Raw genomic sequence first — 24429 nt, 5'->3', positions numbered from 1 at the left:
AATAACGTGATTCACAGCCTCTGTAAATCAATAACTTCCTTTTTAACCTTTAAAACCATCGCGGCATAATTGGCATCCTTGTTATTATTGATCACTCACCACAAGAGATCAATTGGAAAGAGTGGGAGACCAGGTGTAGGCCATCTTTGCAGCTTGCTTTTAACGTGGCTGTGCAGCACGTGTCATTCGTTCTGCACATGTACAGCACATTTCATGTGAGACGGGAACCAGATCTCCAGATAACCCCGAGAAGATCCCTCCAAGAGTCCGACTTGAATCTTATTTGTATGATTGGACGCATTAAGTGTGTATTTACGTTACGCTTCACAAGTTCCTCGTTTTAGCAAGATCCAGTCACCCTGTTTGACACCGAGGCTGATGTCCAATGAGTTATTGTGAGCGAGCTGTCGTGTGCTGCAGACTTCCAGAGGCTTAGCACTTGGCCAAGCAGCATATAAACATCCAACGTAAGACTCTCCAGATGCACTCCTGTCTTCAGATTGGATTTCCCTACACTAGAGCCTTTAATGGTAGGAAATAATCTGTCCAAAATAAGATGGAAGAGTTCATAGCCAGGTCTCGTCAACTGCATGCAGCAGCTCCTTCACTTAAGATATTAAAATATTTTTGACTGATACAGTTTATGAAAGTTTAATCCCATCATTCTGTCTCTTTCAATCTAGGCAATCGTAGAGATTTTTGCAAAAACTGGTTTAAAATATCAGTCGGTGTCAGTACTATTTGTGTTTTTGTGTGGAACCCCAATAGTGTTTCCTGACATTTTCACCCCAACTCCATATGGCTCAGCTGAGGAGACCATTGTGTAGTGAAGAGTCTGTGTGTGGGGATCGTGCTTGCTTATGCCATTTGTTTGTGGTAGGTGTCTGTTGAATGGAAACCTACCCAATGTAATTATCCCTCTACTTCCTAAAGCACTCAACCATGACCATCACCTTTCACCCTGCATCTTCCCCCTCTAAGAGCCAACATTTACATATGTAAGAGCGCATCTCCACCCTGTCTTTAGCTGGGGGTTATCCCTTTACGTAGGGCTCAAAAAAGGGTGCAAATGGCAAAGAATACGACAAAATAAGGAAGGAGGAGATGAGATGTGTTTGGATTGAGGAAGAGCCCTTTGACCTTAAGAGGTGGTGGGAATCTAACAGACGTTGCACACATTTCATACACTCCTGTGCATGAAATGTGGAAAAGCATACACATCAATACACTCACATACATTTATTTTACTGTATATACTTCTGTGTTATCTCAAAATTGTCTGATTTACAACGCAAAAGCTGTTGTGTACTGTATCTGTCTCTTGACTTCTAAACACCTTTCAGTTTCCTCCGTGATCCATGTTTAAGTTCACAAACTGTCCCTCCCCCTAAAACCATGAAATATGAGGGTCTCTGTGATGATGTAACATTTAACAAAGCAGTTAGAGGAAGTTATACTGCCCCAAATAAAAGCAGGAAGAGAAGTGAACGTGGAAGAACATAACTCTCCCTGGATCCGTTTACAAGACTGCCAGCACCGTATAAACTTTAGCTGCAAATTTGACATCATTTGGACAGAGAGATTTACTGTGATATACCAGAGAGTTTGTAATAGTTGGGGGAGACCAGAGTTTGTTTTAATGACTATTCCTGGAGCTGGATGTTACACTTATTCCCAGATTATGTTTTTAGATACACCAGCAGCTTGGCTTTAAAGATGGCAATGTCCCAACATTTTTTTTTCTTGTGGCAATCCCCAATTTTTCATTCTAGTTCTAATATATCCAAGTTTTACTGTGTCAAGAAGAAGATTTTCTGCATGCACCCGTGCACCTTAAACAATATACACTACCTGTGGGGGAAAAAAAAAAGTCCCCACTTGGATTTAACTAAGCAAACAGGTAAGAGCCTTCCACTGGATAATTACTGCAGTGAATAATATGTTTCAGCTGGCAACAGGTTATTTAACCCCAACTGATGCACTCAATAGCTTATTTCTTAAAGCACCATGTAGGAAGACACATCCCGTGTTCGTGGAAAAGATGTTATTCCACGTCTGAAGAGTTAGTCATTGGTGGCCCGCATCAAGCAAAGAAAAAAAAAAACTAAGAAAATCTGATGAAACAAATAAAACTGAGTTAATAATGCTGTCCATTAAACCTGGAAGGACATAGTGGTGAATAATAGTCATCTCTGAGAAATAAATGCAGTCAGAAACTGGAGGTTCATTAAACACTTGGTGAAATAAAATCATTGAAATCAGCAATAAAACTCTTGATTGTGTTTAACAATGAAATTAAGAACATTTCCACGCTCACAGTGTAAAAAGAATTCGAAGGATTGTGACTAAACAGCTGTGTAGCCTTAAGAAAACCACTTATCAGTGAGGCTAATCAAAATTAAAGGCTTTAGTTTGCTTGGGAAGCATAAACGTTGGACTCTGGAGCAATGGTAAAGAAAACACTGTATGGTCTGAATCCAGATTTGCCCTGGTCCAGACCAATGGATGCATCTGGGTAAGAAGAGAAGGGGATGAAGTGACGTTCCCATCACACCTAGTGGCTACCGTACAAGCCAGTAGGGGCAGTCTTATGATGTGATGTTAATTCACTTGGTGAGATCTGAAATGAGGTCAGAAAAAAAGACCAGGTTTTTCCATTTTAAATGGCGTTTTCTTTTGTAATACGCTGCTGGCACAGACATATTCCAGGATGATAATGCCAGGATTCGTTCAACTCAAACAATGAAGAAGTGGTTCAGGGAGCGTTTTCACTCATGGGTTTGATACTACAGATACCAGACTTTAACCCCAATTGAGAAACAGGGATGTGCTGGAGAAGCCGTTTTTAGCTCCAGTCAGCCCAGTGGACCACTTTATCTAATGCAAGTTAATATGTTAAAGACTTAACTGGTCTTAAGGGTTAATTACAAAAACCCACCCTTTTCCAATTACGTAAGTACACATGTGAAAACTGTTAGAAGTGATACATTTAGCTCATTGTATGATGTCTGAAGCATCAGCCCGTGGGGGTATTTCTTTTGGGGAAGAAAAAACAAAAAGAACTTTCTTTGTACAAGAACTCTATGACAAGTTTCATGAGAAATTCGAAGCAACAAAATGTCCACAAACGGAAACAATACAACTTTGTGTGCTTCCTTAGCAGAAAGATACAAAGTGGCCCTAACCAGAAAAAAAGAGAGGCCATCAGAGCCTTACAGGTCCTAAAACTGATGTCATGGTACTCTTAAGAACTAGATTGTAATGTTTGGGGAGTAGCACACATTTTAGCATAACTGAAAGAATGAAAAAATGTAAGATGATAAATTTGAGTAATGGAGTGCAATCTGCCCCAGGGCACAGGAGATTTGGCTGCAAAAAATGGGCCTCTGAACACTTATGTATAGTAAACAGTCCCCAGATTTCATAAATCATTGTCACTTGTTAGTGTAGATAAACATTAACAATAGATAGTGTAGCTGGATCCGTGTTTCTAAGAGACCCAGCATGTTTAGGCCATTGTCAGCACAGTGCTTTTCCAAATCACACGTTATCATTCATTGCAAGTGTGATTGTGTTCCTTTAGTGAAAATGACTGCAGATTCTCTCAGAAATTGCTGTATTCATGTTTAACCAACTCTGTCTGTGTGTGTGTGTGTGTGTGTGTGTGTGTGTGTGTGTGTGTGTGTGTGTGTGTGTGTGTGTGTCTAATTGAAGTCCCCATGCAACAGCAGTCACACTCGCAGGCAAATTACACAAACACACAAATCTGCATGGTGCTCATTTACCAGATTAATTAATATTCCAGAAAGGTCACACACAACTCAAACACACACACATACCCAGACCCTTCTGAGTACAGCTGACGCCGTTACCCGGCCGGTCTCTTTGAAATGGAACATCATCATGAACTGAAAGCCACATCAAGGGCAATATTCCTGCCAATCGCATTAGCAGCTCTGCTTGGCCGCGCTGTGAGTGGACACTCTCTGAGGATTGTCTGCAGTTCATGACCAAGACAGAGAAAGATGGGGATGTCAACAGACAAACACGGCTGTATTATTAGAGCAGCAGTCATGTGCCACCCTCTGTGTGCTAGCAGACAAACTGTCGGAGACTTAGAGGAGGCTGGAATCCCATCGCGTCTGTCTGGGAAATCTGGGTAAATGCTCTCTAATCCTGTTGATCCTCCACTAAAGCCAACACTTCCTCACCTGCCTGCCTGCCATGGGAGAGTAAGTACAGACCAAAAATAGGAAGGATATGATGATGAGCAGCGCTCTGAAATCACATAATTTATCATTTAATGTGTTTGCTTTCTCAAAGGCATTCAGGTTAAAGTAAAACAAACACTCGAACAGGAATTGCAACTTTGAATCCACAGCAGTTGGCAGAGGATTTTGGATATGCGTAGGTGTTATTGAAAATGTTTAAAAAGGGTATTTGTGACACATGCTCAGAGAGGGAAAATAATTCAAGGGCAGGGCAAGGTATATTGGACAGCAGTTGATGTCACACCCTGTAGTATATTTTTGTTTTGTTGCTTATTTTACTGTAAATGGGACCATATATAAAATGTCCTGCTGTGTGTGAAACTAGTGAGTGAGATTGCACTTATCGGAAAAAGTTACTCTGTACTCAAGAAGCAAAAAACTCGGGTGAATTGTTGGCATTTCCAACTTTTTTATCAACTAAATATTCTTATTATTACTTTAGAGATAGCGTTGTGTAAAGGTATTACACTTGTACAGTCCTGCAAAACTAAGTACGTCCCATTATTCAGTAACTTGTAAAAACTACCTTTAGCAGCAATGTTTTCAGGTAATTGTTTTCTATATGATTTCATCAGTTTCTCAGGTCACTGTGGAGGATTTTAGCCCTCTTTTCTTTACAGTGTACATGAGTTCATCAAAGCTTGCAGACATTTGTTTATATCAATTTCAATCAGTCTTATGGTCTTATCAGTCCAAAGAACATTTAACACACCGAGGCCTGTAGAATCTGAGATGTAGCTCTTGACTTTTTTTGGCAGTTTGTTAAGCATTGAATGGTAGGACTATGGGGTGGAATTGTGTTAGCACACACCGGAAAGCTTCAGACCAGCAAAATAAAAACTCTTTTCACGTGACTACATATGTTTGTTGACCAAGTGTACAACCATTTAATGAAAACTATTTTAATGTTGCCATTTTATTTCTTTTTTAAGAAGTAATACTTCCAACTTCCATCTTAACAGCAGATCCCTGAGGCAGTTTGTGGTTTATGTCACTGTAATGTTGTGTCAGTTTCCATTTTGTTTCACTTTCTACCTCCTGCTTTAGTGGGACAGTCATTTTGGGCTTCATTCAGTAGAGCCAGACTTTTTTTTCTTCCTCTTTTTGTGAATGGACGACGCTATATAATTACCTGGGTTGAGCTTTCAGTGTGGTCTGCTCCGTCAGCTCCACACCCACTGAACACACACCCACACACAAAAGGGATACACACTTTTATGCACGCAGCCCACTTAGAGACTAGCCGAGATTGCTAATACACACGCGCGCTCCTGCACACATGCGCACACTTAAATACATGCCTCCCCAGCTGGAAGTGCGCAGCTGCTGCTGTTTACCCTGTCGGGACCAGAAAAACATCCTGTACAGTTCTCCGGGTGAAAACCTCCCCTCACATAATAAACACAAGCCCTCGGCACATTTTGAAGCTCCACTTTGGGTGGTTTCTGTGGCCGTCGAGGCAAAGGTCCCCTCCAGCAGTCTGGCTTGATGGACAGTTTGGTGTGTTAAAGATTGAGTAGATTCCTTTGGGGGATCATCATATGGAAAAAACATTTAGTCAAAAAGACGCTGAAACTTTTTTTTTTTTTTTGTAGCACATGACACATTATCAGGTTATCTGTTATCGCTGTCTGTGCTTTCTTTTTTATCTCGCCATCAAATGCAAAAAAAGAAAAAGAAGGATACAAGCAAAGGCTGACATCTGGATACCAAATCGGAAAGAATGCTGAGTGTATATGCCGTTCTAACAGAGCTGTGACATTTGCTTTCATCGCTCCATAGACATTTCTCTGGCCCGTACAGTTGTTTAACTTGAAGTTTAACATGAAGCTTAACTTTGAAAGAGGAAGTTTTGACTGCTGTTGTGTCTGGAAGAGCAAAGAAAAGTGGGCGAGGACACTCTGCGCTTTCAAATGACTGCTGGAATGTGGTCGTGTGCGAGCATGTGTGCTTTTGTGTGCCTGTCCCTGTCAGTGTTTATGTAAGTGTGTGTGTATGTGTGTTTATACGTGTCTATCTGCTGCCCTGTGTTTTGCAGTTGACAGTCACTAAAGCATCTTGGCTGGCATGTAAAAGAGATTCCTGTGCAGACAGACGAATTTGTTTTTGCCGTTTTTGCCTTTGAGCTTAATAGCAGTAGTATCAGGGCAGGGCTGGATGACAAAAGAATATACAAAAGTTGTCCTGTGTGTGTGCCAAGTTTCATCTCTGTTTACTGTCTCTTGTAGCGGTGGCATTTCACAGCCCTCCAGTCACCATCAAGAAGGAACCGCAGAGCCCGGGCTCCGACCCCAGCCAGTCTTGTAGCCACAAACCGAGCTTCAGCTACCCCAGTGGAGAGCAGTGCCTTTATGCCAGGTATTTACTGTAGTGCATGTTTAGTCATGGATGACTTTACCCAAATAAAAACTGTGTATTCCCTTATCTTTATCTCACTATGAAGATAAATTCTTGGTTGAATCTGTCAAACTTTTAATATTTTATCTCTGGGATTTCTTCATCAACAATGCCATCAAACATCAAAAATTACCTTCATGATTATTCGAGACAATCCAGACAAAACAGTCTTCTTTCTTCAATATAGGGTAGTTTCAGTCAAAGTAAGTTTTTTGTACAGCACCTTTAAAAAACAAAAAACAATGGAGATCACAAAAGTAATAATGCAAAAAATAAAACGTCAATTAAAATAAAGAAAATACGATGTCATGTCACGAACTTAAGTGTTTTGAAGCTTGATATACAGGAAATCACTGCAAGCCTCATCCCCCTCGGGCAAACTGTTCAAAAGCTGAACCGCACCGCCACCACCATCGCCTCTAAATTTAAGCCTCGGCACGCAACAGCACAAACAAAAGCAATGTCACCACTACTCGTGCTTTGGTGTTGTTTTTGGCTTATGGTTGACATATTAGAGACTGCTCTCGCTTGATGTGCGCTCGACTCGCTGCAGTCTAATCCTGGTAGTAAACCTGAAACACACTGGAATAAGGATACAAGAAGTCAAAACAGGGAGGGAAAAAAGTTTGAAGATGGTGAAATTTTTCTGCAAACTTTCCAACTGTAGCAACAACTTCTCTGTGATGGTGTCATCTGTATCAGAGAGATGTCTGTGGAGGGGAATCAGCAGGCTGGCACAGACTTGTGCCACGTTGCACAAAATGGGAGACAACACCAAAGTGTGCAGTATACCAGCAGTCATTGCATCACTTTTGTAAACGCTGCCATGCATGATGATAACAATGGCAAGTCTTAAATTGCCTTTATCACACCTCCCAATTTTGTGAACTTGCCCACTCAATGGGGCCAGTGTAGCTGACCTGGAATCAAAAGTGTGCAACCAGGTCCACAGCTATAAGCATTTTTTCTGCTAAATGATGGGCAATGAGTAAGCACACCTCAAGCAAGCCATGCTTGGAGTTAATGCAAGCAATGAGTATTTGTGGCAACCGTAACGACTAATTTCTGCTGTATGAAAGTGGGGGAGGAACTCTGAAGTGACACAAAAGGATGATTAATTGCCTCCTCAGATATTTAGACATCCACTCTTACCAAAGACAAAATAAATGCTTATTTTACTTTTTCTCTCAACAAAAGTGTACAATGACCAAGCCCAAGTTGGTCAACCCACATGTAAACTCTTATCACACGTTATTGACTGAATCCCTGCACATGAACTCCTTCTGTTTGCTTTGTTTGTTGTATTCATTGAAGAAACAGCTCACCCCTGTTGTGACATGTGTAGTCATGCATGGATGGTTTTTTTGTCATGAGTGTATTCATGTGTTATTTGACTTCACAGTGCCTATGAGCAGAAAAGGGCAGCAGGAGGAGCAAAGAGCTCCTGCCCAGGGACCCCCATGTCTCCCATGCAGCAGCATTACTCCCCCAAACCTGCCACGGCCGGACGGCCTGATGCTGGTTACATGAACCCAGGTGCCACCTCCCAGCCACTTCCCAGCAACAGTTACCCCATGAACGCCAGGTGACATGGCACTAAAATCTTACCATTGGGAATTCTGGATATTATGTTGATTTCTCATGACGAATGCATCCTAAACTGCCTTATTTCATTTCCCAGTTCCAGGTTTCAGGGACCTTCAGGAGACCCCATGTGCCCTCAGTTCCCCCAACCAGCGCAGGCCTTTCAGCGCATGCCATCTGCCCCAGCTGGCCACTGCACCACTGGTGGAGGTGGGGGTGGCGGTGGGGGGCCAGGGGGCGGAGGGGGTGGCGGTGGTGTTGGCTACCATCGGCAGCACTCTGACCCCTGCATGCCTTACCTGCAGCAAAGCTTTAAGCAAGAATACATGGACCCGCTGTATGAGCGGGCAGCCCATATGGCGGGGCCGGGTCATGTGAGTGGACAGGGACACGGGCATGGACACGGACACAACCATGGCCATGGACCACACCAACACCCACAGTTACACTCGCACCCACATCGGTTCCCACCAGCCCACATGATGGTCAAGCAGGAGCCCACAGATTACACCTATGAACCAGGTGAGCAATAAAGACACTCATCTGTCTGAAACGCATCGTTTTAGCTCCTGTCCAAGGACCACCAGTAAAGACAAACCTGCTCTGATTGGTCAGGTGGCATTGCAAAAACAGGACAACACTGTTTAAGCACTTGCTCTGCTAACAAAAACATTTTAGCAACACTAAGACATTCTGACATCTCCAACTTTTCTTCTAAGTGATCCAAGTAATCAACACCCAATTACTGGGTGTTGATTAAAGATGTCAATGTTCAGGACTTAAGCAGTGCCGTGGACTAAAAAATGACTTGAAAGTAACAGCTGCTTTAGTCAGATTTGTTCCACTGTTTAACAAATTCAACTGAAAAATATGTAAAAGAAGAGAAAAGCTTTATTTGGGACTTCATCCATCTTGAAATGCAGTGGATGTGACCACAGAGATTAGGAGAGAAGGAAACAGATGGGAAAGTGAGACACATTGTGCCAGTATGTTACATAGTGATGGAGATAAGGACCGTATAAAAAACCTTCTCAGCAAACAAGGCATTGCAGGCACAATGATACAGTGTTTTTTTGTTTTTGTTTTTTTAATGGGAGATTATAACTCTGTTTGGCATGGACACAACTGTGTTTTCTTTTTCTGCGCATGAGCCAAAAGATACAATTGAAGAGTATGTTAAAATTCTTTTACTCTATTAATTTCCAAGACCTGGGTGGCATGTCCTAAATCTTTTTTGTCTTTTGGTCCAGAAAATAGTTCACAACCAGTTAATGGTCATATTAGAGGAAAAAAAGCAAAGAGAGACTCAAAACGGCAAATATAGAGCATTTCTCCTTGTTAGACTGCTTGCGAATCAATGGGTTGAAAACCCTCCCCTGTGTACATTGCTTACTCTAGAACAAAATGTCCAAAAGGCAAACAAACTTCTTCACTGTATCTGCACTCCTACTCAACTCCCTCTTAGCCTCCAAAACTCCTCCTTTCAACCCTCTGACACTTTGCAGTGAAAAGGGAGAAAAAAAAATGTTTTTTTCTGCTGTAGCTACACCCCTCCCTCCCTCCCTTCCTCCTTCCTTATCCCGCTCCCTCCCTTCACCGCTCTCTGTGAGAGAGAGGCAGAGGAATTTCATTGAGAAAATGGAGGGCACTGGAAAGACTAGAGTCCCCGGTGGAGTGCTCCAGGGTTTCATGTTGCACCAGCGGCTTCCTTTTTCTGCAGGCAGATGAACTCATAATGGAAAAATGAGCGTGGCCACAGTAACTCGAACCTCTCACTGGCCGGGCTTTGGGAGTGGGTGAGGGGAGGGAGTGGAAGGGTAATGGGGGGAGGTAAGGGGTGGGGTAGCCAGCTCAGGCACTTTAACAACAAGCACTACCAGCAGCGAGTATACAAAGTAGCTCTTCTGTTGGCTTCTCCCTGAATCTAAAATGAGCGAGAAAAGTAACACTTAGCATCCTCGTTCACCTGTATTAAAATGGCTAAAGGGCTGACAGCGGTCCACATGTGCTGAAAACGGCTGAAATCCAAAGAAAACAGAATTTAAGACTGTTTTGACTTGCTGTTTTTACAGTTACAATGACAAGAGTCACACAACCTTGAGAAAGAAATGGGGGAAAGTACCAAAGGATGTTTTTCTGTGGATAACTGCTAGGTGGAGGAGCAAGTTTTATTTGGTGGGGTTTCCTTAAAAGACTCTCTCTGATATGGGTTTTAACCAATCCAGAGGCTGATCTGACATGAAAGATCAAAGTTTATCTTTATTTTTGTAGACGATTATACAACAAGTGACTGGACTGTGTGCAGGATAATAGAAAGTGACAGGGGCCTAAAACTTGGATGTGATTACCAGTAAATTTTCTGCACTCAAGGACATGTACTCTCTCTCTCTCTCTTACTGAGCAGTGTTTAACGTCTGTATTGAAAAGTCAGTCACTGGATCTCAGGTGGTCTAAAACAGCGGTCCCCAACCCCCGGGCAACGGATCGGCACCGGGCCGTGAGAGTTGTGGCTCAGGTGTGAAATTTATGGTTTTCAGGTTTTTTGTAGTTAACTTGGTTTCCCTGGGTCTTTTCCCGTGTTGTAGTTGTGTGTCTTATTTTGAAAGAAATATTTACGCATTACCATAGCGACCATAGAGCGCTAAAGGGGCAGAGAGGAGGACGCTCCTAATAAAGTTACACAATTACACAGCGAATTCACGTTTATTATTATATTTACAAAATACCACCGTTTTTGTCTTGGTCGTATCATTTTATTTTGTTGTATTTATCTGCGACACCTTAAAAGTCGGTCCGTGAAAATACTGTTTGTCATTAAACCGGTCCGTGGCTCAAAAAAGGTTGGGGACCGCTGGTCTAAAAGAACCTTTTTTTAACATGTCAATAAAAATCCAAAAGCATTTTGCAAACATTTAAATGGAAAATGATGTTTCTTTTAGGTAGCTGACCAATAATCTGTATTGGAGTCTTCACGTATGGTTAATAGCATCCATTTACCTGATAGAAACCACATCCCAAAAATGTCCTAAGCAATGATTGAGGACAGTTGTTATTGCCTTTTTTTTTTTTTTTTTTTTTAAGTGATCAAGTAGTACATACTACATACTTGTAGATCGATCTTCTTGAGCTTCTTAATGTGCAGCATACCCTGGGTATGGGCATGTGCCCTGTGTAAAATTCACCTTAGCCTTAGAGGTCTACTTTGGTCACCTCTTTTGGTTGTATCGTGAGCCATCTGTGGCACTGAGGTCGCTTGTACTCACTGCAGTAGTCTCCTATACAACATGTCCTCCCATATAATCAGGGAATCTTTGAGCTTCTGCACTGATATATCAACAAAATGCAGTTGAAAGGCAACTTAATCATATACTGAGGTTTTCAACCCAGCCATGCCAGCCGCAACATCTGTAAGGTTGCAAGCAGGTCTGAAGACATACTTTCCTTTAGTTATTTTCTGCTGAATTACAGTGTCACTGTAAGAAATTCTATCCCAAAATTTTGATGTCAGAAGCACATAATGGAAAGAGAGTAATAAAAAACACCACCAGTGTTTCCTTTCACTCTGCACAATGTGAACAATGACAGTCAAATGCCGCAAGTATACAGTCTCATTTTAAAAGCCGGGTAGATAATGAGACTCGTAGTTTCACATATAAATTGGCATTCCATCGCTTAATCACTGCTATTGTGTTGAATCAAAGACGCAGAATGGTCATGCCACGGAGCAGACAATTAACCCCAGTGCTCTCACACCCAGTCTACCCATCAATCCCTGGTGAGAGCCTGCCATCTCTGGCAGACATATTATTTACAGTATGATCGAGCGCCGCTGCCCTGGAATGGAGGTTTGATTTTCCCCAGTGGCATCTTATCACAGTCGCAGAGCTGCAGCTGCATTCCCCAGGAGTGAGTCACGGTCAGAGCCAGAGGCAAAGAGCTGCACCTTTCAGTTTTATACACTTGCTTGGCTCATTGATACAGTTGACAAACTGTAAAAAACAGACAAACAAGCTCTTATAATAGGCAATGAGTCACCTTTTTTTGTATGCTTAGCCAAAGAAAGAGAAAAACACACAGACAAAGGTTAGTGGCTCGGTCACAGGAAATGGAAAACAATATTCTCACATTACATGTGAAATGCACTTCACAACTGTCCCAACTTGCAGAGAATTTTGCCGGAAGGTTTATGAGGAGCAGTGTAAAATCTATATCAGTGATTTGAGCGAGCCAACGATGTGCCCAGACAAAGTGCAGACACTGTATACTGTACCACTTTTCTGGTCTGGTGCAGGTGCTTGCTCATGGCCTAAAAATACCACCAGGGACTAGAGAAGTGATATGATAAATGCAGCATTTGCCCTTGCAGGTTCACAATGATCCCACTAAATCCAGCTAATACACCCACTTTTCTCAAACAGGTAGTGCTTAGGAAAGCACATTAGCAGCCATCCTTGCATTTTAATTTGACTTGACACCTTACAGGGATTTCTAAATGACACTTTATGCCATAATCTAAATGTCAGTTCATTTTGTTAACCTGTAGCTCGGTGTTTCTGTTACAGATGTGCCTGGATGTCCCTCTATTTACCACCACAATGAGGGCTACCCAAACCCCCAGCATGGCAATGAAGGTAATGTGAATGTTTTGCATTCTACTGCAATAATGCCCTTTAAAGGCCTCCAATAAATGTTATTATGGAGTTAAAGGAATTTAAGTGATGTCAGTATACAGAAATTGCATGTACCCAATCTGCCCTGTCTCAAAAGCTTTATCTACTCTGGTTAGAGGTCTGCGGTCATTGGCTAACCGGCCTAGAGTGTGCGTGCTTCCATTGGCCAACCAGTGGTGTGTCTGTTTCCATTGGCAGAGGCTCTCGCCTCACCCCTGCCTCAAGAATCCCTGAATAAACATAAGTCCTAGAAAAAGCACACTATTTCCCCAGCAAAAAGGAAAACAAGCCCTCCCTTCTTTACCATTGTTTGCAAGACCATTTTCGGCAATTTGAAATTTCATTCAGATGCACTCAGCATATAAGATATCACAGGTCTTGCCCTGCTGAAATGCTCCCCCTGTTAAACAAGTAATATAGTATACTAAAAGGGCATTAATGTTGTGAGTTATTTTAGTTGAACAATATTTAAGGCTTGCCACTGGTTCCAGATGAACAACCTTGTTGTGCCAGGATGAAGGCCATTTGAAATACTGACACAATTCTCCCCCCTCGTCTCTTAGGCTATCTGTTTGAAAATGACTCCCGTGTGGTTCCAGAGAAGTTCGAAGGTGAGCCTGCTTACCACATATCCCCTCTGCATGCACACACAACTTCAAATGCACAGCACACAGGTGTTACTTAGTGACAACAGGAAGAAAAGAAAATCACAGGAAACACAGTCACTTACTTCAATCTCTTACATGACTGATTCTCTGCCAGAAGTAAAAGTACCCCAAGGGTATCACTACAGTCGCTGTGGGGGGACATGAAAGGATTAACTGGACTATTACAATTTTTAGTGAACCTTAACAAGTTTGAGCAGAAAGGTTAATGGTTTATTTAAAAAAAAAACAAAAAGAAGTAAATGGCTAAGCAGAAGAAAAAGAAATGCGTTTAATGATGGTCAAAAAGCAAGAAAGTGGTATACATTTGCAATTTGCTGCAGAAAGTGAATTGCACTTTAGAATCGAAGTGAACAGAGCAGCAATAATTATTATTTACACATGTCATTTTAATGTTCACAGTGTACTGACAGTATGGAGTAAAACAACGTCTAGTTTTTCTTACACAGAAGCCAATTTTTCCCATTTTATCTGCATGCTAATTGGTTAACGTGGGGTCATGGTGGTTGCAGAAAATGAAACTGCTGGAAACCGAGGTACATCATAGTACAAAAAAAAAAAAGTTGGGAACTACTGCCTTGCTGTCTATCATATTATACACACATCAGAAGGATCCCGGTGTCCTCAGAAACTGAGTTAGTGGGTTTGGTTTCCTTGTACCCTCCAGGCAGGGCTCCTCTGTCACAGAAACAAGCTTTTCCCATGGTGTTGTTGGTTATTGATGCTAAGGGAGATTGAGTGAAGAGCCTGAGGCCGTCAGCACTCGTTGAACCAGTCAAGTGTGCAAGTTCTCTGAGAGACGACAGCAGTAACTTAGCTGTGCATCTCGTGTTCCAACACCTGTGTACAACATATCAAGTACCTGGTAAACAACCGAGAACCAAACACCAATCAGTGTCCATTTACCTTACTAAGTAGTAAGCTTCATTTCTTTCTTTTTGCCCTGTACTGCCCCTTACTTTTATCTCTATTTGCCTCTAGTTCAACATGCTCTGGCTTTTTTAGCTGCAAGCTGACATTTATGGGGATTTGGGTTTACGTCAGTATGCAAACATGGGGGAAAAAAAAAAAATCAAGATTAGATGACCTACGGATGTACTTATCCTACTAGAATTAAGCCACTTTTAGGCTGTTAGGGGTCAAGTGTTTCTTGTTTGCACAGCAAGAAGTACTTTAGACCATAATTTAGTGATTGAATCTTAATGGTCGGATGCATTAATGTGCTGAAAATATATCAACTATCACATTAACTGGCTGGAGATAAACCACAGTGCACATAGGGCAACAAATCTCTAAATTCCTGGTTACATGTAATAGATGGAAAGCATTTTGACACCTATAAACATACTGAGTACCTCTGTATTCCTCGTCCAGGTGAGGTGAAGCAGGAAGGGGGTGGTCTTTTCCGTGAGGGTACACCTTACCAGCGCCGTGGCTCTTTGCAGCTCTGGCAGTTCCTGGTGGCCCTTCTGGACGACCCAGGCAATGCCCACTTCATCGCCTGGACAGGCCGCGGCATGGAATTCAAACTAATTGAACCAGAAGAGGTAAGTCTGAACTGTAAACTACTTTTTTTTTTTTTTTCTTCAATCAAAGTTGGTGGGGAAACGTTGTCTGTAGGCGCTATAATCGACCAGGCTAGCCATCATGATGTCACCCACTGGTCTTACTATTTTAACCCGATTTGACAACAGAGGGATGAATCAGACTGCGAAACCACACACTCATTGGCTAATGATTTGTAACTGAAACGGCATTATCTACTCTGGTTAGAGTCTGAATTATCATCCTTTCTAACTATTAGAATGACCATAAATTGCAAACAAACTTAAGGGGCTTCCACACCGAAAGCGATTCTCTCATTTCCCGTTTTTCTTGTTTTGTACTTGTTTTTGGACAGTTGATTATAACCAGCAGACAGGATGTTGCTGCTTAGAAAAGTGTAGTGTAGTGTAGTTCCCACATCACATGTCTATTACCAGTATCCTTCACCATCACCGGTAGTCACGTGGATTTAAACTAACGACTAAGCCCATAAAATCATCAGGAAAGAGTTCGCTGGCATCCCAGTTAAAGTGAGTCAATGGTTGTTTCCAAGACTTCAATACAAAATGAAATTCTTTGAAACAAGAAGAGCCGCCCCCTGCTGGCCATTACAAAGAACAAAGGTTTAAGCCACAGCCATGCTTGCTAAACTTTTTAAGGTCCAGTAGTCACGTCCATCTTTTACACTTTTGTTTACAGAAGTACAGGGGCAACCCTTCAGAAGCTCATTCGATCACTGCTGCAGGTCTCTTCCTGTTAAACAGGAGTTCTTCCTTCCCACAGTCACCTAGTGCTTGTTCAGAGGGGATTGTCTGATTCCTGGGATTCTCTCTCAAATGTTGTAGGGTCTTTACCTTAAAGCACCCTGAGGCAGAAGATGTTGCGCAGCACTACATAAATAAACTAGATTTAATGCATCTTTGAAAATGGCCATACACAGATGCAGAGGCTGTCTAGCTCTTAAGAGAGACATCTTTATGTTTCAGTTTGCTAAGTTCCTTAGCAAGTAAATTCAGACCTGTAGCCAGAGAGTAAACTTTGTAAAATGTTGGGTAAATCAAGTCAGCAGCATGCAGCACACAACAGGAGTCCGGTTCAGAAGCATTCTCACTACTAGAAATCACCTTTGGTTTAAAGCAAGGGTGCTTGCTGGGGTATAGCTTGCTGGAAGCCAGAAACAAGATGTCCATTGACTTGCTGTGGATTCAGTGGTCTATAACCTGCAGAGTCTTTGTACTAGAGACTTTAATATCCAGTGAGTGTCAGACATATGTGATCTCACATCTCACTTTGTTGGGTAACTTTAAAAAAAGTTCTAGTGTAACTGGAGCTTTCTCTGCAGTAACAATATCACTTTAAATGTTTGAAAAAAAGACTATTGCGATATAAAATGCATTATTTTTAACACATTACTGTGTGGCCTTGTCCACTGATAGTGATTGTGACATTAATATGATAAGGATACTCTTTAAATAAATTTAGTGAGGGTTTGAAGGTGCTACCTAGATTACAGCAATGAGAAGGGGGATTTGGCCACTTTCCTCATAGGCCTATTTTCTGATCCATCTTCCATTAGGCCCCCATACATTATTCAACACGCACTGGATTGATAAATGAAGGACAAGCACTATCACAGAAACATCCAACACCCCTGTTCTCTCTCACCTCCTCACATTTCTTAAGTCCAGACATTTTTGCAATGTTTAAGTCTGCAGTTTGATTGGATATCAGAGCGCCTCCATTTAGGTGGGCCCTAATACAGACAGGCCTATATTGTGTTTTCCATTATCTTTTTACTGTACATTAAAAATGAATGGGGTAAGAGTTTTACAAGCGCAATTAGAGCTGAGAGCGCACTCAGAGATCAAACGGGGCTGCTGGGCCACTGTGGGATACAACCTGTCTTCCTGAGTCATGAATATCAATGCCCCCCCCCAATCCCAAGCTTTTCGGTTTTTTCCTACATCCAAGGTGTTTGTCAACAGAAAATTTATCCACTGATGCACAACTCCTTGATTTATTTCCCCTTGTTTGTGGGGGGGGGGGGTTAATGTGAGGCATTCATTTTCTATAAGAGGGAGAGCTGCTTTATCAGCCCAGGGTTCAAATTTTGGGCGGTATTTTATGGCCTGCCCCCGACAACCCGCCCTGACTCCTGTTTCACTGCAAACACTGTGGGACTCTGGTTGCATTCAAGTGGTAATGGTTACATAAAAAGGAAGTGAATCCACATGTGAGGACTCGCCCTGGTCTTGGCATGTTGACACTGTCGAATTTAATAGCAGAAGGAAGTTTGGCTTGCTATCGAGGCCCTCTAGTGGGCAACCTGTGGAATTAACTACCTGTGTCCAACTATTAGGGCAAAAAGACTCGATCTTCTTGAAATGTAATTTGAGGAAGGTTATGTTTTACACTATTTAAAAGCATGCAAACACATTTTTTACTGATTTATTTCTTCTTTCTCAGGTTGCCAGGCTGTGGGGAATGCAGAAGAACCGTCCAGCCATGAACTATGACAAGCTCAGCCGTTCTCTGCGCTACTACTACGAGAAGGGAATCATGCAAAAGGTACAAAACGCAGCCAGCACTAAATCTACTGGAAACCAAAGTAATCCCAAATAGGTTTTCAGTACAGCGCCTCCAGTTGTCAGAGGGCAGTCAAAGATGCACAAAAGTGCCCTTAATATCAGTGCCTGATGCACTGGCAAGCTATTAAAAAATAGACCTCTTGCAACTTTTCACGTATGAATGTTTGCAAAGGAACCCCTGGATTCATGTCTAAGTACACTAAATACACTGATTTGCTTTGTTTTCACTCAGTAAAAGGCTGGAGAGGTGCTGATTTTGAGATTTGCCCTTAGTCTAAATATCACCACACTGGATGCTCCATAAAAACAGGAACATAAACTCTCACACCCAATATTCCAAAAAGGCATCTTGTGCATTTGTCTGTGACAACTTAAGACAAAAAGTTAGTATCTGACGCCCTGGAATAGGAATATACTTGTGCACTAGTCTTGCTGGATTGCTAAAGAAAAGGAAACAGTTTGGTGTTCTCAGTCAAAGTGGACATAACACATTTCCAGCACTTTTATATTTATATACATCTCCCAATTTTCTCTTATACTGGGTGCTTATTCTCTGCAGCCCTCAGAGGCTACAGAAACTGTGAAATATTAGTTTACAAATGCATTTTTTATGTCATTTTAAATAATCCTCCTCTCTCTCTCTCTCTAGGTGGCTGGGGAGCGCTACGTTTACAAGTTCGTTTGTGAGCCCGAGGCTCTAATCTCCCTGGCCTTCCCCGACAATCAGCGACCCAGCCTGAAGGCTGAGTTCGAGCGCTACGTCAACGAGGAGGACACAGTGCCTCTGTCGCACCTGGACGAGGGGGTGCCTTACACCCCGGAACAAGCCCCTCAAAACATGGGCCCTCAGCCCTACTCCAAAGGCTACATGTACTAAAGCCAGCCCCAACACGCCCTCCTTTCTACCCCACCTTCAGAGATGTTCCCATTGTACCAACCCACCATCATACATGCCCCACAAAACCCCATGCACCTCTTGCACATGCCCACCCCATCCTCTTGTATATAAGGATATGGTGTTTTTATTTTAAATTAATCGCATTAGGGATTTTTTTTGGTTTTGTTTTATTTTTAAGAGCTGTATTCCTCTCACATTCGAGGCTTATTCAATCCATAAACCTGACTGTGGTTGAAGAGATTGCTTAATAAATACTCATAATAATATTCAAACCGAAGTCCTGAGAATTCTTTAACACAGCTGAAAGAAATGTTACTGAATAGTGATGAGAATTTTAATCAAGTGTTTCTTAATTCAAATTAGACTGACCCGTTGTAGTCAGGTACTATTCGTCATTCAGGAGGTGTGGAGCTGCACCATCTGCTGGTAAAACTGGTTATGGTACCAACCAAGGTATGGCCGCATACCTTTGAGCTTTAAAAGATGATATTTTAGCATAACTGAAATATTCTGGTTAATAGTGGGGAGGATAACATTTGTGAGGTGGTGAAAGTTTTTCGTTTGGAGACAGCAACACAAAACCACAAAGATGAGGGGAAAAAACAAACTGCAAAAGCTACCTGTTACAAGTTCAGTTGTAAAATGTCAACAGCCTTCTGGCTAAATGCATCATTTGGAGTTAACTAGCACTAAAATGATGCAAAGTCTCTACAGACACACTTTAAAACCCAAAGAGCTTTTAACTGGAGGTAGCAATAACGATTGCTACCTCCATTGTGTGCCTTGAAATTCTGGCTTGCCCTTCGATGTGCCTCAGGCAGGACGTTTGAAAACCACTGCAGAGAACAAAAGAAGTCGATTACAGGTGTTAGGCACCAAATTCAAGAAGGCACACTAAATCATTGCTTACTAATATAATAAATGCCATTTGAATGTGATAATTCATCTGACTCCATAATGTTATCTTAAAGTGACTATATATATACTATTTAATACATACTATTTATGGCCAGCTGTATAGCGTAGTGGCAAGACTACACACCTTTGGAGTGGAGGATCACAAGTTCGGATTCCTATCTGGAGGCATCTGTATCCATAAAATAAGTAAGGGTCGGCGAAACAACGAGTAGCTCACTGTTCCAACATGGTATGGCGAGGGGGAGCCAGGACGACAGGTCAGGGGGGAGATATCATCACCCCCACCTAAGATTGATTGATTGAATCAAATAGCTTGATTTAACTTTAAGTAAATTACTTCTAAAAAGTACTGGTAGGGTTGTGGACTTTGTCTAGCAAACTGAGTCGTGTCTGGGTCCATGTCTCTGCAGCACACCATGGGTCATGTACTTGATTGATACACACAAAACTGATAAATTAACCAACTTGAAATTAGGGTTGCTAATAGATGCTAAGCCTAACAAAAAAAAGCAACTACTTTGAAGTGGATAAATAGCCCTAGAGAGAAAAAGTTCCAAGTAAGATCATATACAGTTGTGGTCAGTTTACATCCACTCATCAAGGCACTGAATGGTAGTAATTTCTTTCAACTGTTTTCAGTGTGGAATAACCGTATAGATTACACAGACCCAACAAGAACTGGGTTCATAAGTTTTATTTTATTTTGGGTTTACTCTAGTCCTCACCAGATCAAAATCATACATGTAAGATGAATTTTATACAAACACTCACTGAAATCTTTTGATAAGTAGTGCTGAAGGGCCTACAATGTCTTTTAATTTGACAAGGCCATTAAGTTGTCTTAAGTGATCATGATTGGCTACAACTGGTAGTTTTTCTTTGCTAGCATAAACTGACAGCACTCATTGGATTGACCAATACTCCGAACAATAGGAAAGACCAAGGAACTCAGAGAAGATCTTTAGGTACTCTTCTAACCTTGGCAAACTATCACCCTCAGAGACGAGACGAAATTACTTGGGACGTTCAGGAACAACCCAGGAATCAACCCAGGCCTACCATGAACTGGAAACTGCTGAACACCAGTGTCACTGTCCAGTGAAGCGAGTTGTACATCACCATGGACAAAGAAAGAAGCCACTTTTTCAAAATTAGCACCTTTAAGCTCGGCTGAAATTTTCAGCTGCCTACATGGACAAGACAAATGTGTTTTGGAGTAAAGTTTTATGGTCAGTTGAGGCAAAGACTATTTTGCCACAATGACAAGAGGTATGTGAGGCTTTCAAACCTAAGAGCACCGTCAAGCACAGTGGTGGCAGCATCATGCTCTGAGGCTGTTCTGGTGCCATTGGTACTGTTACATTGCACAAAGTGGATGAAATAATGCAGGAGGACTACCTCCAAATTCTTCAACTTAACCACAAATCGCTCGATTGTTGAAAACTGGGTGTTCTAACAGGACAATGACCCCAAATATACATCAAAACTAGTTTGGGAACGGGGAAAGCAGGCTAACATTAAGCTTCTGGAATGGCCCCAACCTCAAAAGCCCCGACCTCAGCCCTACTGAAAATTTGTCGACTGCGCTTAAAAGCCAGGTTCATGCCATTAGACTAACCAGTTTAAATAAACTGTGTTAAGAAAAGTAATTAAATATCAACAAAATTATGCCAAAAGCTTGTTGATAGTGAACAAAAGTATCTGGTCAAGGTGCAACTTGACATTTCACCAGATATTAGTAGGGGGATATGTATACTTTTGACCCTGTGTTTCTTAGAGAAAATCCAAAATAAATTCAAACTTGTGCAACCAATTCTTGTTGCTTTAAAGTCACTAAAGATACATGCTATACAGTCGTTCCACTTTCCATTTTTCTCACCAGGCATTGCGACACTGTGTTGGCACTGATCTTCCAGTGAGTCTGAACATGTGTAAATTTCCAGCTAGATCCATAGAACAGTCTTCATTTTGTTTAATTAAGATGTACTGCCAAGATAATGAACTTCCCAACAAGATCATTGTGTATTAAAGTATGAGTCAGAGGTAGTGAGCAGGGCTGGAAGGAACTTGTAAAACCTCAGAGACCCCTCAGGCTGCTGAAGACAAGAGTGCATTACGCCTCTGTGTGCCAGTGGAAAGTCAGAGGAAGCCCTGATAATCATCTCCAGCTCTGAGGTCACAATGGAATAGGCCTGGCGTAGAAGAGAAATTAGAGTTTGATTTCTTTAAATTTCAAATCTCAAACAAGAGATTGGTGGTGTTGCATTTTAATTAAGTTTCCGGCTGGAAGTAAGTTTCTTTCAAGGATGCTTGAGAATTATTGCAAGAGAAAGACACTGTAAAGGTTACACAAATTTTGGAAATGTTCATATGTGGGCATTTTGAAGATTTTAAAAATCCGGCAGTTTTTTGTTGATTCCTACCAGTTACATTTCTCACCTTGCTTAGTCAAGAGGAACACAGGGAAGGTACTTAAAACTGGTCCTCAATCGAGGTTTGCCACTTAAATTTGCGCTATTTTTCTAGCATTTGTGAGCTCTCGAGACTATAAATATGGGAGATATTCACAGGGGCTGAAAAAACATACGTTCTGTTAGAAATTGAAATCAAATCAGTCTGTGTCACAAACTCACAGCACAATTTTTCTATAAGCAATTTTGAGCATCAGTGCAGAGTGAGAAAAACAAGCTACCCTGGATGTTTTTCTTTTTTTGTAACTCAGTGCAGAAAACCTTCTAAGTGCATTTTGGGTAAACCTTCAGAGAGTTGTGTTACTAACTGAAGTAAGTCAAGAAGGAGAGCTGTCATATGCTTTATGTTCTATATGAGTGTGGCCATGGAAGGAATTCCTGCAGTTCTGCTATTTCAGTTATGATAGACTGATGTTCAAAGCTGGTTATAGAAAATCTTTGACTTGCAACACTGGCAGATGTGTGAAACGTCTGTGTGACTATCTCCTGTACTTATGAAGTTATGTGAAAATGCTGGAAAAAGCAAATAAGGCAAAACTAGAAAGTACCACAACTCCTAAATATTCAGAGTATGAATTTTGCATGGTATCATTAAATATGGTTAAATATGGTAAAGTTATTGTACGATAATTGTAAATAATTTCATTCTGAGGGAGTCAAGAGGGAATTCTTTTAGATTTGGTAGATTTCATATGAAGTGACCCTTAAAGTTTCCATATGTAGGAAATAACACATAACAGAACTGGAAAATGTCAGTAAGTAAGAAGTACATAGCGTTCACATGGACAATATCAGACAGTATACCTTGAAAACTGTGACTGACGCCTGCTGACCATTAGTCTGACCCTCAGGAATGGTGAGTACCATTTAACCACCTTCATCCGTTTCATCACCTGCAGTTTGAAAGCATAGAGTAAAATTTTATCCTGCAGTCCAACTTCAATTGAATTTTTTTGCTGTTTCTTTTATTCACACTCCTGACTCACTAAAATATGGAAGCTTTTTTTAGGAAATACACTGACAATCAAAACAAAAGGCCAACAACACACCCAATGAGACTTTTCTTATGCCAAGGCCATTATATTTAAGTATAAGTAACCAATACAGCTATACTAAAAATGAACTTATACAATTTTTTTTAAAAAGTAATAAAACAACAGCAGCAAATGGATAAAAAATAATAATAATTTAAGGTGTACTTACTATAAAGACGGCTCAACTTTCTGTCAGAAAAGTCTTCAAATGTTGGGATTCTCGGTAAGACTGATCACAGATTCTGCTCCAACACAGCAACCTATGCTCAGCAGTTCATCCTACCTTTACACTCCTAGGACGAACTTTATCACGCATCTTTACAATTAAGCAATGTCAAGTTAACTAATTATGTCTTTATAAGTAATGTTGTCATCAAGATTCTCCAGCTCTGTGCACACCAAAGACAAACATGCAAGTTATTACACGTCAAACGCCATTTCGCTTCTCGTGATTGAAGCTAAATGTTTCAGCACTGCTGCCCCCTGTTGGGCAACTCTACATAGCTCAAGGTTAATATGCATTAAGCGTGGGGTTTTAAAAAAATATTTTTTGGCTTATGCGCTTATACTCACCTAGCCTTCACGTTTTATTTTTAACTCATTAATAACCCAATACTATCTATCTATCTATCTATCTATATATATATATATATATTGATAATCCCATTATTAAAAATATTGTAAGTGGCCTGTGGAATAATTCTGGTAACGAAAACCTCTGGTTACATTTAGTGTGTCTCTTTTGTAAACATCCTAAAGTTTTAAATCTTGAGTTTCCATCTTCATATAAGACTTTTCATATATTTTCTTAGGTGTCCTTAGGTTACCTGTTAGCTTGTTACCACCACTGATTCTTAATCCCTAGAATATCCACCCTTAATAACATCAAAGTCATCAAATTGATCTTTTTCGTGCATTTTTAAACATTCTCATTCAAATTTCTGTAATTGTTTTTCTTCCATTAACTTCTTTGGCTCATTTTTATTCTCCTCTTTGTGCCTAGCTACAATACCACAATTTCCCCCTCAGGAAAATTTCCAGTGTACCATTCTCTACCTTTGTAAGAAGAGCTTACGAGTCAGCGCCTCCCAGTGTGAAGAGAAAGCTGAGCTAGAAGTTGAAGCTTTTAATTTACCAACTGATCAGGAAGAGTAACTTGGACATGCAGCGGAAGCTCAGAGCAGCCACCCCCACCTTCCCATCCAAAAGAAATCAGCTAAGGTGGTTTGGGCATCTGATGAGGACCTCTCCTGGATGACTCCCATTGGATGTTTTTCTGGCACACCTAACCCACAGATCTGTCTGGCATTCGGCATCCCTCAGGAGGAAGGGAAAAAGCTCTGACTCGACTTCAGATAGCTGGATAAAAATGGATGGATGACAACAAA

At 41.3% G+C, this 24429-nt stretch overlaps 1 protein-coding gene across 1 annotated transcript in view; it reads left to right on the top strand.

The window, feature by feature from the left end:
* The window catches only part of etv4 (ETS variant transcription factor 4), a 35965-nt gene extending 17075 nt beyond the window's left edge, over positions 1-18890 (top strand). Inside the window, exons 5-12 of the mRNA XM_084937181.1 lie at positions 6500-6629; positions 8071-8253; positions 8350-8774; positions 12815-12883; positions 13486-13533; positions 14962-15134; positions 17599-17700; positions 18370-18890. Coding sequence (XP_084793307.1) covers positions 6500-6629; positions 8071-8253; positions 8350-8774; positions 12815-12883; positions 13486-13533; positions 14962-15134; positions 17599-17700; positions 18370-18597 — 1358 coding nt within the window. The 3' untranslated portion in view covers positions 18598-18890. The remainder of the gene's footprint in view (positions 1-6499; positions 6630-8070; positions 8254-8349; positions 8775-12814; positions 12884-13485; positions 13534-14961; positions 15135-17598; positions 17701-18369) is intronic.
* Positions 18891-24429: the final 5539 nt, after the last annotated feature.

Source organism: Perissodus microlepis, chromosome 8, assembly GCF_051167445.1.
Source record: "Perissodus microlepis isolate ML-2025 ecotype Zambia chromosome 8, ASM5116744v1, whole genome shotgun sequence".
NCBI lineage: Eukaryota > Metazoa > Chordata > Actinopteri > Cichliformes > Cichlidae > Perissodus > Perissodus microlepis.
This window is presented reverse-complemented; position numbering and strand designations above follow the sequence as displayed.